This window comes from Strix uralensis, chromosome 11 (assembly GCF_047716275.1).
Source record: "Strix uralensis isolate ZFMK-TIS-50842 chromosome 11, bStrUra1, whole genome shotgun sequence".
NCBI lineage: Eukaryota > Metazoa > Chordata > Aves > Strigiformes > Strigidae > Strix > Strix uralensis.
The window spans coordinates 3,644,005-3,659,839 of record NC_133982.1 but is presented as its reverse complement, the minus strand read 5'-3'; the positions used below and the strand labels follow the sequence as shown (position 1 = coordinate 3,659,839).

The 15,835-nt window shown below is 42.3% G+C and overlaps 1 protein-coding gene across 9 annotated transcripts in view; it reads right to left on the bottom strand.

Annotated features, from left to right (window-relative positions):
• Positions 1 to 2,801: 2,801 nt before the first annotated feature.
• Positions 2,802 to 15,835, bottom strand: part of NEO1 (neogenin 1) — a 210,852-nt gene continuing 197,818 nt past the window's right edge. For 6 of the 9 annotated variants that reach the window (XM_074880246.1, XM_074880247.1, XM_074880248.1 and 3 more), the window contains 4 exons: positions 10,166 to 10,324; positions 8,560 to 8,814; positions 8,095 to 8,231; positions 2,802 to 5,647 (listed from right to left, as the gene is read on the bottom strand). In XM_074880246.1, coding sequence (XP_074736347.1) covers positions 5,564 to 5,647; positions 8,095 to 8,231; positions 8,560 to 8,814; positions 10,166 to 10,324 — 635 coding nt within the window. In that variant the 3' untranslated portion in view covers positions 2,802 to 5,563. Of the gene's footprint in view, positions 5,648 to 8,090; positions 8,232 to 8,559; positions 8,815 to 10,165; positions 10,325 to 15,835 lie in introns of all 9 variants that reach the window. The other 3 variants (XM_074880253.1, XM_074880254.1, XM_074880250.1) reach the window with 2 other exon arrangements.

Below are 15,835 nucleotides of genomic sequence, written 5' to 3'. Positions count from 1 at the left end.
GATGAAATCCTAGGAGATGGAGGCACTGACAGCCAGCATAAAAGGAAAGATGGGAAAAAGGGACATGGCAAAACCTCCAGGTAGAGGAGCCTGCGGCAGTCCAGGGTTTTGTTGCCCAGCACCCGCTAAGGGTGAGTACTACTGATTTGGATTAAGTTAATGTGTGATGACTTTATTGGTACATCTCTAGCACGTCTCATTTAATTCTCCCAGCCTTTGCAGTGATGGGGTTGCAGCAGGATATTGTAACCAGCGCTATCCTGTGTCTGGTTCGGGTGGATTTGCAGATACTAGAGCAGCACTACATCATGTTTCCAAGGCTGGCAGTGGTGTTACTGGTGCATTTGTGTGTCGAACAAAAAGGCTGTGGTCAAACTGCCACCATGACCAAAATCCCTGTGGGCAGAACACCCTGTAGAATCCCCTCAGCCGGCTTGGCAGCTGACTGAGGGTGGGGTGTCCCAAGACAGCTGGGTTGGGGAACTGAATTTCCTCCTAAGAAATTACCAAGGATAACTAGCCTTTGCTCTAAATTGCATCCCTATAGGAACCAGCTGTCTTGGCCCCTGTTCCTACAGAGAGGAAAGACAGTGTGTGCTGGAAGAAGGTTGGGAAACAGGAGCTGAAATTGGAAAGTAACTGGAAAAAGTTGATTCTTAATTACTAAAGGACAGGGAATAGGTCATTGTCCTTGTGCAATTGCTACCAGCCCTGCCTGTGCATGTAGGGAGCCCTGGTCAGAGCCTACCTCAGCTGGTGGAGAACACTTTCCCCCACAGCAAGGTGGCCCAGCAGCACTCAGAGGGGGCTGAATCCTCCTTTGCTCCCCCCCCCCACTGCATTTTAGTTTGTTTCCCTGGCACTCTGGCACATTGAGGCTTTTCCTGCCTTTTGAAAAGGCAGGTGTACAGGCTGGATCTGTGGGAGTTTGCCACCCCTTCACTCTCACGCTCGTGTTCTCATTGCCACTTTTCTACATCGCCCCTGCCAAGGGTTGGCTTTCATTTTCCAGACCTGCTGGCCCTGTCTGCTGCCTCTGCCCCTGTCAGATCTGCATGCCTGCCTGCTTGGATGATTGTACCCTTGACTTTCGGGCTGTCCATCACACTGGGGAGCTGGCAAGCGTTTTTGGAGGCAGGAGTTTTGCTGTGTTTGCTGTGTGAGGCTCTAGAGGAGTCACACCACAGCTCAGCATTTGGCTTTTAAGAGTCACAGGGGCTCTCTGTGTTCACACCCCTGTGGAGTAAAGGGAGATGCGGAACCTGGCTGAAGCCTGTGTTGGGTTAGGAGAGACCTGGCCCCACAGAAAAGTTGTCGTGCTTTAACATTTCAGGTCAAAGGTGGTTTAGTTAAATCATGTTGAGCCCCTACTGGAATGCTTTTATTTGAGATGAACTGTGATTTGCTGTGAGCTAGCTGAAATCCAGTCTCAAGTCATCTGAAGACAGGCGGCTGTTCTTAACGGGAAAAAGCCTGCAAGTGTTGTACCAATTTATCCAAGGTGTTTGAGGCAACCCCTTGCTTCTGTGTTGGAAGCCAAAGGGCTACCAAGGAAAACCACAGCTAGCAGTGAAAAAAAAGTAGTTTGCAGCTTGAGTTCTTTACTGAACTGCTACTAAGAAGACAGCACCACTAATGTTAGTCCCCTTAATCTAGGCTGAAGAGAAGCAATTTATTCTCTACTAGGTGGATGCAAAACCGGTGTGGGCGGTGGGTTTGCTGTGCAGCTTTATTTACCAGCGAGTCACCGCTGCCCTCTAGTGTCCCCCGGCGGCGCAGGAGGTGGCAACTCCCCGCAGGTATTTTCTGTTACTTCCACCAGCCTGAAAAGCGGCTGCACACCTCCTAGAACTGCCATGCTTTCGTCTGGCTTGAGGTGCAAAGCAAGTAGCACAGCAAATTATCCGCACTGACTAACTTAGCAAGAAATACTCTTAAAGCTAGAGATTAGTAAGTAGAGGGCAGGGTGTTTTGTGTTGTGGTTTTTTTTTTTCCTTCTGTATCTACTCTGCCTGTCTCTGTCATGGATGTGCCTTGTGACACTCTCAACTTGATTAATGCCTTTGGTCCCCATTTCTCCTGTCCCGTACACGTATACATGAGAAGCCCCTGACCAGCTAGAGGGTCCTGGCATCCCCTCAGGAGAATTTCAGGGTCCAGTTCCCACCTGAGGCCTCAGTGTGGAGTAAACAGAAGGATCTGACTAGCAAAATAAGGGGTCGGGGGGTGTAAAACAAGGCAGTAGCCTGTAGTCCTGTTTGCAGAGGTGAGGATGAGGAATGGGCTAATGATCCCAAGAACATGAGACACACAACTGGGGAGGGGCTGGCTTGCAGAGAAGAGGCTGATCAGTGGGAGTCTTGAGTAGTGAAAGGAGTCTGGACTTAGCATAACAATAAGGATATCAGTTACTGCACTCTAAAATCTATAGCCAGAAAGTGCTATATTCAAAGAATTATAGTATTATATTTCTGTGATTTGTGGGTTTACTGTTAGATGTTCTTTCACTGATTTGAAACCCTTTGTTCTGATGCTTGTTTGTTAGAAGGTGATACTTCTGCTACTGAGCTCTGAGATGGAGGGGAGTTAACCAGAAAGACACTACGAGCTCAGTATCTGCACAAAGATGGGGCAGGGTAGAACAACAGTTCCTCTTCTTTCTCTAGAGGGCACAACCTACCAAACCACAACGAAAAAAAAAGAGGCGAGTAAAACTCCAAACCTGGTCACCATACTAATTAAGAAAAAAAAAAGATATAGGAATAATTAAAAAGAGAACAAACTCTTCAAGCAGACCAGAATTTGATTGGATTAAAAAAAGTGTATTGGACGTCCAATACAAAATAATAAACATGAAGTTATTAAAAAAAGCCATAGAGTATACAGCAAATACTACAGAAAAGCAAAAAAATTGTACAGAAAGGTAGACGTCTACAGCAGTCCTCAAAATTATTCTACATGAGAATCATAAAACAATATACAGGTTTGGTTTTTTCCCCAAATGTCGCTGAGGGAAGCTGTCACTTAACAGCTTGACTATGACACTACAAGGATACACAATGTTCCAAATTTAAAATCACAGGATATGTAAGAAAACGTAGCATTAAAATGTGAAAAAGTGCAATACAGATTGTACACTGAATTGAATAAATGTTTTTTTTAGTTTAACCTTAAAAAACCAACTTTGAACAGTTGTTTTATCATTAAAAATATTCCCCCTCCCCAAATTCAATGACAATATTAACATTCATGGTGTTATACATAAGTAATATTCACAAAGACCCACCAGCTAAGAATACTGTGTATGTATGATGGTATTTCTTTGGGTATAGGTAAAAAATAGGCAAAGGAAAACATACACCCTCTCTTTCAGGACGGGGGGGGTGTATTTTATTATTTAAATACTTATTCTGTAGCTTATTTTGCCCTGAATTGTATTAAGAATCCAAATGTCAATTATCTGAGTGGCCCACGGTGCTCCAATTAATTTGATTCCCTCTCCCCCTCAAATAATAAATAAACCCAGCAAATGCCCTAGAAATGGCAACACAAGGAGTCCAGGAAAAGGAAGTAAAACTACACCCCAACCCCCTGCTGCTCCCCAGGATGATTCATTGGCTTGCCCTTCTCTTGGTGACAGGGACTGTGAAAATGGGCCCAGAGCTTTAGTCAAATGGATGAAAGAAGGTAAATGAAGCAAATATAGTGTTGTCTGGTTTTTGTTTGTTTTTTTTTTTTTTTTTTTTTTTAAATTTAAGCAGGTTACAGTTTCCTCTTAATGTTCCAAGAGGTGCAGCCGTGCAGCAGAGGCACTGTGGACTGGAGCAGCAGCGCCCCGCACCTGAAACGCCTGTTACCTGCGTGTCCTCCACTGTCACCACCGAGATCACTGATTGCTGGGGAGGAACAGATTCTCTATCTGAATCACCAGTAAGTTTTGAGTTTCCTTTCATCTTGAAAGTGAAATGGCACGAGTTTGTTAGGCAGCTGGATATTGGCTTTTTTTTTTTTACTAAAATACAGTCCTTCTTTTTATGCCATTCCTCCTCACAGAACAGGGCAGAGGCAGGCAATCATACAAGGAGAGAAGAAAAAACCCTTTTCCTTCCCTTCATATAGGAATTCCCTTTTAACTTTCCTTCCTTTCCAGACAGATATGTGAACAGCACCTGAGTCGCTAATACTGTCTTTCTTTTCAAATGGTTTCAAAAGTGTAAAAAAATACATTTTTGCCTTGCTTATGTCTCTGAAGAATCCCCAAGAGAAGGATTCTTGTTTAAATGGCCTGGGATAGAGAAATTGCACTGGGGTTGGACTTGCTGCTGAAGGATCCTGTGGACAGGTAGTGTGATGGGGTTCGTTGGTGATGAGAAGAGGTCCACAGTTCTCTGCCTCTGGGAGGTCCAGGTAGCTCAAACCTAAGCCCCACCAGCAGAGAAGCGCCGTGCGCTGCTGCCTGTGCTAAGCTCTCCGTGCTGAACAAACTAACAACAACAAAACAGAGCACTGTTGCCAAAATAAGCTGTAGTGTCATCTAAACATAAGGAACCCTACTTTACAGGAGGAATTTTTTTTTTTAATGTTTTTAAATGAGACTCCCACTGTAATTCGGTAACCAGAGACACAGTATGCTGAAGTTACAAGGAAGGACGTTACAGAAGATGCTTTCATTTTCTTCAGTCTTTCGAGTCAATGTAGAAAGACAGGAAAACAACAATAATGAAACCTCCCACTGGATCCCCTCCCCTTCCCCATCTACTTTTCCCCACTCAAAATATTGAAACTGCACAAAAAGCGACAAACAAGCCTTTCAAATTACATTTCAATTCAAACAGACCGGTAATCTCACAGTGATGAGAGGAGAAAGTCAGGCTTTTAATAATTATAATATAAAAATAATAAAAAAGCTTACAAATAGCAGTGCAGCATCCCAAAAGGCCATGGATTAACTGCCAGAAGGGGACATAATTATACGCAGAATAAAAAACAGAACAACCCACGCTGGCAATGAATTTTCATACACAATAGAACAAGCAGTCAAACGTCAGTCTAGGCTCTGGAAAACAACAGTTTCTCCTTTTTTTTTTTTTTATTACAGTATTTTTTCCTTTTTATAAAAAAAGATAAAATAAAAACACAAATAAAATTGTACATAAATGCGAATGTCCAACACTGAAAAGGCAGGGCAATCACACCACTGAGACAAAACCTGACCAGAAAAAAAAATAAAATATGTGAAGTCCACTTTTTTTCCTTTTGTCTGGATGCTAGATTTCAGCCTGATGCGTCCCATCCTGCACGGTCTCAGCAGGTAAAAGGAATTCAACTTGGCAATGACTTCATTGCAGGACGATGACAGGAAAGGTCAGCTCTTTTTGACCAGCTGTAGCACAAATGCACTGGTTGGTTCGTTTGCTTTCTGTGTATGCTCTCATGTGCTGTCCCTCTTTTTTTTTTTTTTCCTTTTTAAAATTTTTTTTCTTCCTCTGTACAATTCCTTGTGTTCCAAGGCTGAGTCCCAAGACTTGTGAAATTGTTTGGAGTCATGTCCTGGTGAAGGTGGTCATGCTGTAGTGATGGCATTAAGGTCCTTCATAAGTCCTTCCAGGTGGGCCATCTCTTTGGTCAGCTCATCCGGTTCGTAATTCTGTGGGAGATGTAAAGAGTTACTGACAAGGTGACTTGCTCTTTTTAGAGGAGAACAGAAGAAGAACGGGGAAGAAATGGTCAGTGATTCTGGTGTAGACTGTGACCCTGACACATGAATAAGCAGAAGCAGATTTACTGACAGTTACCGGAATTAATAACTTGAAACAACTTTCTATTTTAAGTGCAGATCTTTTTGCAATAGTGATTCATAGTTTCACATTTTTAAGGCTGTGATCATCTTATCTGTTTTTCTTGTATCAATTCCTGCTTCAAGATAACAGCTTCCTTTGAACCAAAGTAGATATTTTAGAAAAATCTTCCCAGCTTAATTGGAAAAAAAGGTCAAAGGAATCACTTCAATAAAACTGTTTTGAGAATAATTATGCTTGCTAAAAACACAGTCCATTTTTAGCCTCAATTGTCTAGCTTCAGCTATATTGAACAGCTATCCTCACTCTTGTTACCAGTGCAGGTATGTAGATAGATAGATACCATGAACTAGTTAGAAAAGGTTTTGAGATGAAGCTGACCAAGTCGTTCCCAGTACTGTGCCATTTTCAACCCCTTGTGTTCTTGGAGCATTCTCCAACCCCTCTCTGAGCTCTCAACGTCATTTTCACAGAAGGCAAGCCAGGCTGCACGTGGTACTGCAATACCAGCTCTGCTACTGCCAGATTAGAAGCAACAGAACTCCCATTTGATAGTTTCTGCTCTATATATTTAAGGTCCATTATTAGACCTTCTGGCTAGAGTCTAATATTAAAGCTGCTGCTCAGCTGACTGTGTACCATAAAACTGAAGGCCTTCCCAGAGTGGAACCCTCAACCCTGACTGTGATCTCACTTCTTTGCTTCCAGATACAAACCTTTTCTTTCATTTAAATAGAAATGAATGCAGCAGGCACTTTCCAGTTTACCAAGCAATCTAGATTGTACCAGAAAAGTCATCTCTGTCCAACACATTATCTGCCAACTGCTGACAATGTTAAAGAGGAGCAAGCTGGAAGTACTCAGACTCATTCCTCCGGGCTCTCATAAAAAAGCTGAATCAATTCAAATCACTACCTAATCCTCATTTTTAGAACTCATAATTTAACCAGTATTTAGTGTGCTGTAGTGACTTTATGTTGTACTAATTTATTAATGAAGAAATTTAAATATGATAAATTTGTTGATGAACAAACTAATGAGTATATTTTTGGTACCAACCAAAAAAAAAAAAAAAAAAAAGTAGTAGTGACAACTTGGCAGAAGGATGCATACAGTTTCTGGACCAGTGCATACAGAAATAAAATCAAGAGGGTGACAAAAGGAAACGACAATAAGGAAACAAAAAAAGAAAAATTCTTCATACTGCAACAGTAATACAATGGCTAATACAATAACTTCTTGGCTTGCAATCTGAAAGGAAAATAGCTCTTCCAGTGCCTGACACCCAAGACATCCTCACTTCTTAAAAGCTGTTTCCAAAGAAGCCCAACAGTTGGTTGCATTTTTCCCTGAAAGTGTTCTGACTTTCCTATGAGTTTAGATAACATATTAGGGATGATGACTTTAAACATTTTGGCATTAATGCTACATTTTCCATTTGCAATGACACTTTGGATGCTCTGCAGCAGCACAGGAAGCTGCAGCTGCATGACTTTAATAGGATCCAGGCACAGTATGCTTGCAAACCAGACAGAAATAAATGACATCTCAAAGCGAGCATGAGAACACAACATCTTAAGCTGTACAGAAGAGCACACGGCACTGTTGGAGGCCTCAGCTCTGTGAACAGAGCTGCTCTTTACATCGAGATAAGCAGGCAAAACACAGATGTGCAGGGCCCTTCTACAGCTCCCGTACAGAAGCCTGCGTATAGAAGCCCAAGTCATAAACCAGAGCTCCATTAGGCACTACGTACTGTAAAGAAAAGACTAGCACTATAGATGGTATCTGTCTTTACTCTCCTCCTCTTGTAATTGTGGTAGGCTAGCAGAAACCAGAAGCACTGAGCATGAGTCGAGAAAGGAAATCTCAGAGAACGTTACTCTATGTTCAGCTAACAGCCTCGGTTCAGCCAAAATGCTGTGGAAGGTTTTTGACTGAGTGGGCCTTGTGGTGGGACTGGAATAGATGGAAGCACTGCATCTGTTTATAGTGTCGTGTAATTAGGAATGAAGGTATGCTCTTAAGTAATTTTCAGATTTAGAAAGCATTACTTGTACTTGCAATTTAAGTGCTTTTTCTCTGAACTTACTGCCTTGCATAGAAGTATTTGCACTACATTTTTTATGTGGGTTAACAGGCACTTGGTGGAAGTCAGAAGCCTCATTATCCTCTGCCTTTGAAAGTCTCGGTGCAAACATTACTAAAGAGGTTTACAAGTATCATATAAAGAGAGGTTCACCACAGTTTGATAAGCACTGCCAAAGCAAGCCACTGGCAGTGTAAGAGTACCTACGCTTTCCGAGTCCTCAAGCATCCTGGTGGTCTCCTGCACGTCAGGGGCACTGGGAACTACCACTGGCATTGGAGGCCGGGTTCTTCCTAAAGTCCCAATTGACGCAGTCTTCACCGAGTGAACTGGATGGTTAGGAGCTTAAAATAAGTTGTTATATAGTTATGGCTCAGTTAATTAGTTCTTTTGCCTGTTCAGAAAGCTCTTGAAAGTAGGAGAATAAAAAGGATTCTAGTAGAGGAAAATGAACACTTCAAATTATGGCATGCTGAATTTGAATTTCTGTCTAGTTTATCTATGTACGTAAGAGAAAAGAGCCTTGAAAATTATACCAACCAAATTCACTCCAGCCTCTGACATATTTGCTTTGATGCCCAACTCTACCCCCCACCCCTTAAGGAGCTTCTCTCATTTTCTTCTTAAAATCTCCTTTTTCCCAAGCGTGTCTTGCCACCCTTCCCCGCTCACCTTGCTGAGTCAGCAGTGGCGTGCTGGGCAATGCAGGGTCGTAGGTGGAGCCAGCGGGTGGAACTGCCGGCACCGCAAAGCTCTTCAGCGGGTGGGAAGGACGGACGTGCGCCGTCGGGAGGTTCTGAGCCGAGTCCTCCTCTTGGGCATTAGCCAGGTAAGCCCCTGGGGTGCTTTCAGGATCCTGGTGGTCAGCACACGTCTGAGACGAGGAAGCCGGCATGGTGTCCGTGCTAGGTGTGTTTCGAACAGATTCTACAACAGACCAAAAGAACCAAAAAGTTTATCTTCTTTAATAGAAATGTCCTCTGGTCAGATGGAAACAAAACTGGTTGCAAGCACCTTTTCCAAGATCACTGTTACAAGCCAAGAAGTGAATTCACAGATTCACTACCTGTGTAGCAAATAACACCAATTCTGTGTAACTGTCCTGTTTTAAGGTGAATGGCAATGGCTGTCTAATAACAAAATAAGCTTGAGAACTGAATGATTCCACAGGCATAATGCCAAATCAAGAGTTCTGCACTGAAACAGCTACGTGTCACGAGACCTCAGATAAACAGCATGGAACATAAATCTTCATTCTCATTTTACCCTTGAGTGTTTCACAGTATTGGCATTCTTAAATAGGTATAGATTAAGCATGTATCACTGCAGTGCACGCAGAAGAGCCAACTTTTTTTTTCTGAGATAGACTTGAAAACCCTTTGCTTGCTGAAAGCTAAAATGAAATCAGAGGCTTCATGTGTTTGTCTGCAGCAGGCTCCACCCTGATCCAGGAGAACAATGAGATGGTACCTTGAATTTAGGGCATCGTGATCCTACTCAGAGACCACATGCAGGAAAAGATGTGGATTGTGAGAGCTGTCACTTCAGCAGTATAAACAGAACAAGAGAAACCTCTGCCTCTAACATACCAACTGCCTGTACATTTGCAGCCTCACGAATTGTTTTCATAAGGAAACAGCGCTGTTGGCTGTAGGACCTTAATTAAAATGTAGACCTTAAACTAGAGAAGCTCAGAATTCACTACAAGATGTCACCTACATGCAATTTAGCAATACTTTGCTTCAGAATTTTTCAGGGCACTGGAGACATTACAAAAACTATTGCAAATGATTGTGCTTCAAGCCTGAAAATGCTGCACAGAACTCACCACAGTTTTCCAAGTGCTTCAGGAAGATTAACTGATGTCAGCTCTCAGTAGCAAAGTCTAGAATTTTGTCCTCACTGTTTTAAATACAACTAATTAGGAAAGAAGTTATCACATTAAGTAGCTCAAATTAGATTTAATCTAAATGTTTCAGACTCCAGGGCTGGCACCTTTAGAATAAGGAATCTTCCTAGTTGAAGTTGTATATAAAACATTAAGCCTCCTTTTCCAAGGACATCATCACATATCTTGAGGATCGATATCTGATCTACATAAGAAACTGTTTACAGAAAACTCAACCTATCAAGGATTTTGTCTGTACTTAAACCCACCGCTCTGCCTCTCATGGAACACCACAATGGAGACTGACCAAGTTAAGTTTCAGGCTCTGATTTCCACGTTTCACTCATTGTTCCATTACAAGCACAATCTACCTGATTGTTTATATCTCACCTGTGGAATTGGCCCTGTCTGAATGGGACATGGATGTGCCAATCGGCCACGGGCTGACCTGGTGATGGAGATAGCTGCGAGTTGGAGAAGCGAGGCTGCCGGAGTGGAAATGATGGTGAGGGTTATCGAGTGAATGGATGGGATGAGCACTAATCACAGCTGTGAATGAACATAAGACAGAAAAATGCTTAACATACAGACAAGCATGCACATGTACTGAAATGCACCATATCCCTCCCGTCTCCCACAAAGCCACTGAACGGGGGAGCAGGTTTACAACACCACCAAGATGACGTGTTTCAATACCAACTTTCCAACTCTGCTTCAGCACTTTAGCTCCCTCCATGCCAAGAGACAAGACCCCCAAAAGAAGCAGAGCTCTCCATTTTCCTGTGCAGAAAGCGCATCTCTCTTGGCTGTATCTGTCACGAACTTTCTGTTACGCTTGAGAAAAACTTAAGTTCAGCTCCCTTTAGAACTTCCATGTACTTCAGGCTGTGCTATAAATGTCAGACCTGATACGGAGACACATGAGCTCGAATTCCAAAATAATTTCTGGCTGTCGTTGAATTTCTTAACATTTTCACGAAACGTGGCATCTTTGGTTAATTAAATAATGCAAGACCAATGATAACAGCAGGGCAAGAGACCAAAGGCTCCATTCATTCCCTCTGTGCAGACTTAGTAAAGCTCTGCTCTGGCACACTCAAACCAAAAGCCTGTTTTTCCCCTCTTTTTATATCTTGCTTTTTTCTTTTTCCTGTTTGAGACACATGAATGTTATACTTAACATAAATCATCCTTTGCCCTCACCCTTTTGTGGTGACAGCAAAACAAACTCACTACTCGCCAGCTGACAGGAAAGGTGTGTGCAGAATTTAGTTCTTACAGCAGAATAAAATACTGAATTGCTTAAAATCATCCAAAAGAAAGAGTCTCAACACAAAAACCAGGAGAGAAATGCTACCACTAACACCATAAGGAAGAAAAAAGGTTGTGGTTGGTTATTTTCTTTTGAACCTTTTCTGGAAATTCTCCAGATGTGCTGCATGTGAAAGTTACTTTCTAGGAATGACATGATGCAGAAATCCATCATTATAATGGTGAGTTAAGACTTCTTGCATTGATGCATGTGGTTTGACCTCAGAGGCTGCCTAAAGAAATCCGAACCCTCTGACTTCCTCATTTCCTGGAAAACTGCCTGTCAGCAGGACAGGATATGTGAATTGATCAGTGGAGGCAATATACCAAGAGACTTTCAGCTATTGCTAATAAACAATTTCTCTCTCCCATTGAGTTATGTCAACAGAAAGCTAGTGTCATTATCAACCTCTTGTAAATGAAGAGTAACTAAACTCTAATACTGAGCAATCAGCAGGTTCTAGATTTAAGTCCTGGGAGACAGCTGTCAAGGGGATGTGCAAAGTCAGATATTCTCACTAAGAGCTTCAAGCAAGATTAAAATGCCACTTTGTCTTGCAGGGAACTGGCAAATGGGGGAATAACAACAAAAGCTTGGCAATCAGAAATCTGGGCAGAGGCAACAGTCATCAGAGACACCAGGAGTTCTCTTATGTGTCAGCAAGGTAGGAGGCAAAGATTTTAAGGCATAAAATTTTACAGGCATAAACATTTAAATTACTTCTATTTATAGAAACCACTGTCTACACCTGTGTTTCAGCAAGCATCTCAATCACTATCAAGCATAATGCACGTTAGTGTAAGAGACTGCCTATATGTTTTTGCAACCACAATAAAAATTCATGCACATATCCTACACCTCTCAAGACATTTCCTAAAAGCTTAGAGACAAGAAGAACACAAAATCATAGTGGCTCTGAAACACTATCCAAAGCAGAATCCAGTGAGCAAGTGGGGAAAACCTGACCCAGTGAAAAGCCACGTCCCCAGAAAGTTTACCCTGCCACGTAGCCATCCAGCTTAAACTGCTGGGGTTTTGCTGGGTTATCAGACCTAAACCACATATAGCTTTACAGGTCTAAAAGCAGTACGTTGTGCCACCAGCTCTTAATGAAGATCATGATGCACTGTTTAATTTCAAGGAAGATAAAAGTTCAGATGAAGAACTGGATAAAGAAAAATGTGATGCATTGAGAAAGAACTAGTCCTTTGCTTCCTAATATCCGTTCAGGGTTTTTGTATTCCAGTTGTCAAAGAAGAACTAACTAGGCACACATCATTATTGTAAATTACACTAAAATGGCACATATGAAATTATCCTAATTTAGTATTTAAGAGCTTAATAACTACATTTGAATGCTACAGGGCTGGGGGGAAATCATAGGAAGGTATCTGCAGGCACAGACTCAAGCACACTAAATGGTCCTGCCCTCTGTATTGCTTTCAGAGAAAGGGCCTCACGTACCAGTGTCAGTTTTCTGTGTAGCTTCTGCAAAAACACATCTAAAGACATTACATTAATGTGTCCACTTACTATAAAATAGAAACCTACAGCTGGAAGCCCTTAGAGCTTTGGCAAACAAGATAAAAAGTCAAAGTCACAAAACCAATCTCAAGCCCTAAGGCACCAGAAGACCTTACATATCCTTCCTGACATTTAGTGCAGGATGCTAACCTGTCCCACCGAGCCAGCTGCGTCTGTCTCTGGTTGGTTCTTTCTGGGCAAGGCAGTTTCTAATAAAGGGGGGGAAACAGACAGGCCTTTCAAGCAAACACAGCAGGACTGGCATCAAAAAGGGATGTCACAGCTGGGTTTAGAGCTGCAAGGAAAAATCATACCCACAACTACATCTGCCAGCATTAGCACATCAGCTTGAATACAATCAAAAGGTAGAACTGGAACATACTACCTCCCTCAAATATGTATCACCACTGTATCACTGGTGTCAACTGTACAGCTTTTCATCCTGTGTGGGACTGACCATGCATCTTTCTCACTGAATAACACAGTATGAGGGGTACTTTGCTACGCTGCTTCTGTGGAGCACTCGGCACACTCCAGCACGGGCTCCTACACGAGTTTGTCTTATACTCCATACATCTAATGCTGCATCCCATTTAGAGGAAAAAAAAAACCTGTAACAGTGCAAGGTAAAACTTACTGCAGTCTGAATTTGTTATGGGGTCACACAAGCCTGAAATTCATCATGTTCTAGCACCTGGCATGGGACAGGACATCAGAATCCAACAGCTGCAATGTCCATTGTCAGACACCCATATTTGACAGCAGACAAACTAATCAGAGTAAAGATTATTAGTGTAAAACTGCATCCTCCACTCCTTCCTCACACATGTAAAACCGGGATAAAACAAGGAGTGTCAGATTACTTTTTTTAAAACCAAGAAAAAAGATACTACTCTTGTAAAAAGGTTGTAAAACAAGGAAATAGTCAAAAATTCACAAAGTCAGCTGATCAGGTCATCAGGACACTTGAAAAGAATGCAGAGGCCAAGAAAACCAAGCACTCCCTTCAGGTAAATAAAGCAAAAAGTTAGAAAGTTGAAATGTAATGGACTGGCCTGAAATCATTCCATAAAACACAAGAGATTGTGGTAGCAATTACTTGGCTATGGTGCTCAGGGAAGTCTAAAGCTCAGACCAGATAAGCACTGTATAATTTTGCCTCACAGTTCTGTCACTGCATGTTAACTTTTGTACTTTTTACTTGTGTACTCAAGTCAGGGTTTCAGTCTAGTTGTCAGAGGTTTAGCCAAGTCCCATTCCATCTCAGAGTCATAACTTGAAAACTAGATACATTGTTTAAATTCTTAAAATATTTCATAATAATAATTAAAATATATTTCTACTGCTGCAATGAAAATTCAGTTCAGCACTTTTGCTCAAATCATTAACTGACAAGGAAATGACAAACCAGACATCCTCCTCGTTTGAAGAGTCTGCTCTGCCAGACTTGCAAAACCTCAGCCCGTATCAGTGCTCTATCCACGTTCTAATAAATTTGTATAATAGACACAGTGTAAAGTAAAGCTGCTGTACATATTTTGCAGGTTTTTGGTATCTTTTGCAAAAGATGAGCAGCGTTACTCCTTCAGAGCCTTTTCTTCTGCTCAGTAAATTAGGGGACAGCTCACAAGTGGGGATGTCTTGCCCTGAGACGTGAGGTGATCTGTTGCCCCAGCTCTCTAATCCTCTCCTACTGGATAAGCAGCTGAGTCGTTCCTGAAGCTGCTCCTGAGCCACTATCACATTTTAGCATAAATCCATAACAAGTATGGTTTGCCGTAAAAGGGTGGACTGTAAGCTGCAGCTGGTCAAGAACCGCTTCACAAATAGCTGTCCATGCAGTTATGTTTAATGTTTCGGTATAAGAGTAAGGTCACTGCAGAAATGGGTAAACGTGGTCATTTTAAAAAGAGCAAGCATGACTTCTGTAAAAGTAAATCCTGCTTCACTAATCTGTTTCAAGACAGTAAATATGTCAATAAAGGGAACCGGCAAATATAATAGAGCTAAATTTTCAAAAAGGCTCTGACAAGACTCCACTCCAAAGTTAAAACACTAAGTTGCTGCTGAGGGAAAGCTCTTTTATGGATGGAAAGCTGGTTACAGATACGAAGCCAAGGGAGGGACTTGATGATCAATTTTCAAGACAGATGAGAGTAAGCAGGAGATTCCCCAGGTATCAGTGCTGGGACTGGTTTCAATCAATTATCTTTCTCAGTGACCCAGACATGGAAGCCATCAGAGAAATCTTCAAGTTTGTCAATAACATTAAGGTCTCTGGGGTAGTTAAATGCTATTCTGATGGCAAGAAAGTCCAGAAGGGCCTCACAAGACCGAGCAAGCGGGTAAAGAGATGGCAGGTGAAGTTTAGCATCGCTTCAATGTACAGTAATACACTGAGGGAAGAATAATCCAAACAGTACTTATATGATGCTGAACTTGGAGCTGGTAGTTACAATTCAGCAAAGAGTTTCTGGAGATATGGTTGTCAGATCTCTGGTATCATTAGCTCAATATGCAACGGCAGCCAAAAAAGCCAACAGAATGTAGTACCTCATGCAGCAAGGAGGGTGTTGAGAACAAGGCAGAGGACTGTTTCTTGCTCTGTAAGACCCTGGTGGTACTATGTGCAGCTCTGGCCTCTGTGAATCTCAAGCAGCATGTAGTAAAATTAAAGAAGGTTCTGAGAATGGCAACTAAAGTGATAAAGGGGTGGAACACCTGCCTCATGAGGGGAGGCTAAAAAGGCCACGACTGTTTGGTCTGGGGAGGAGAAAACTAACCGAGGAGAACCACTTGACAGAGATTTACCAACTCGCTACAGTTCCTACGTAACAGCTGGATACTGGCAGAGCACAACGGGAGTGGACTATAAAAAGCAGCCAGGCTCGTAGGCTCTCCCTAAAAAGCACCTGCAGTTGCTGCTGCTGGAGACTGGGACAGACAGACTGTTGGACACATTCCTAACTCTTCCCACTTTTGCAGCATGCCTCCTGCTCACTGAAATACAGCTATTCAGTTTCTCTCCTTTTAACTTGATCTGTCTTCAGGATAAGGGATTCAGGATGCTGCCTTTGAACTGTTCCCGTGGCAGATATGACAGAATTACTTGGGAGAAGTAAGTAGGAGAGCAGTATGTGAGGGTGTGTGCCTGTGCATACAGTATCAACACGGCTTGTTTGGGTGCTCCCAATTTCACACCAGCTGGTAGGTGGGCTGCTGAC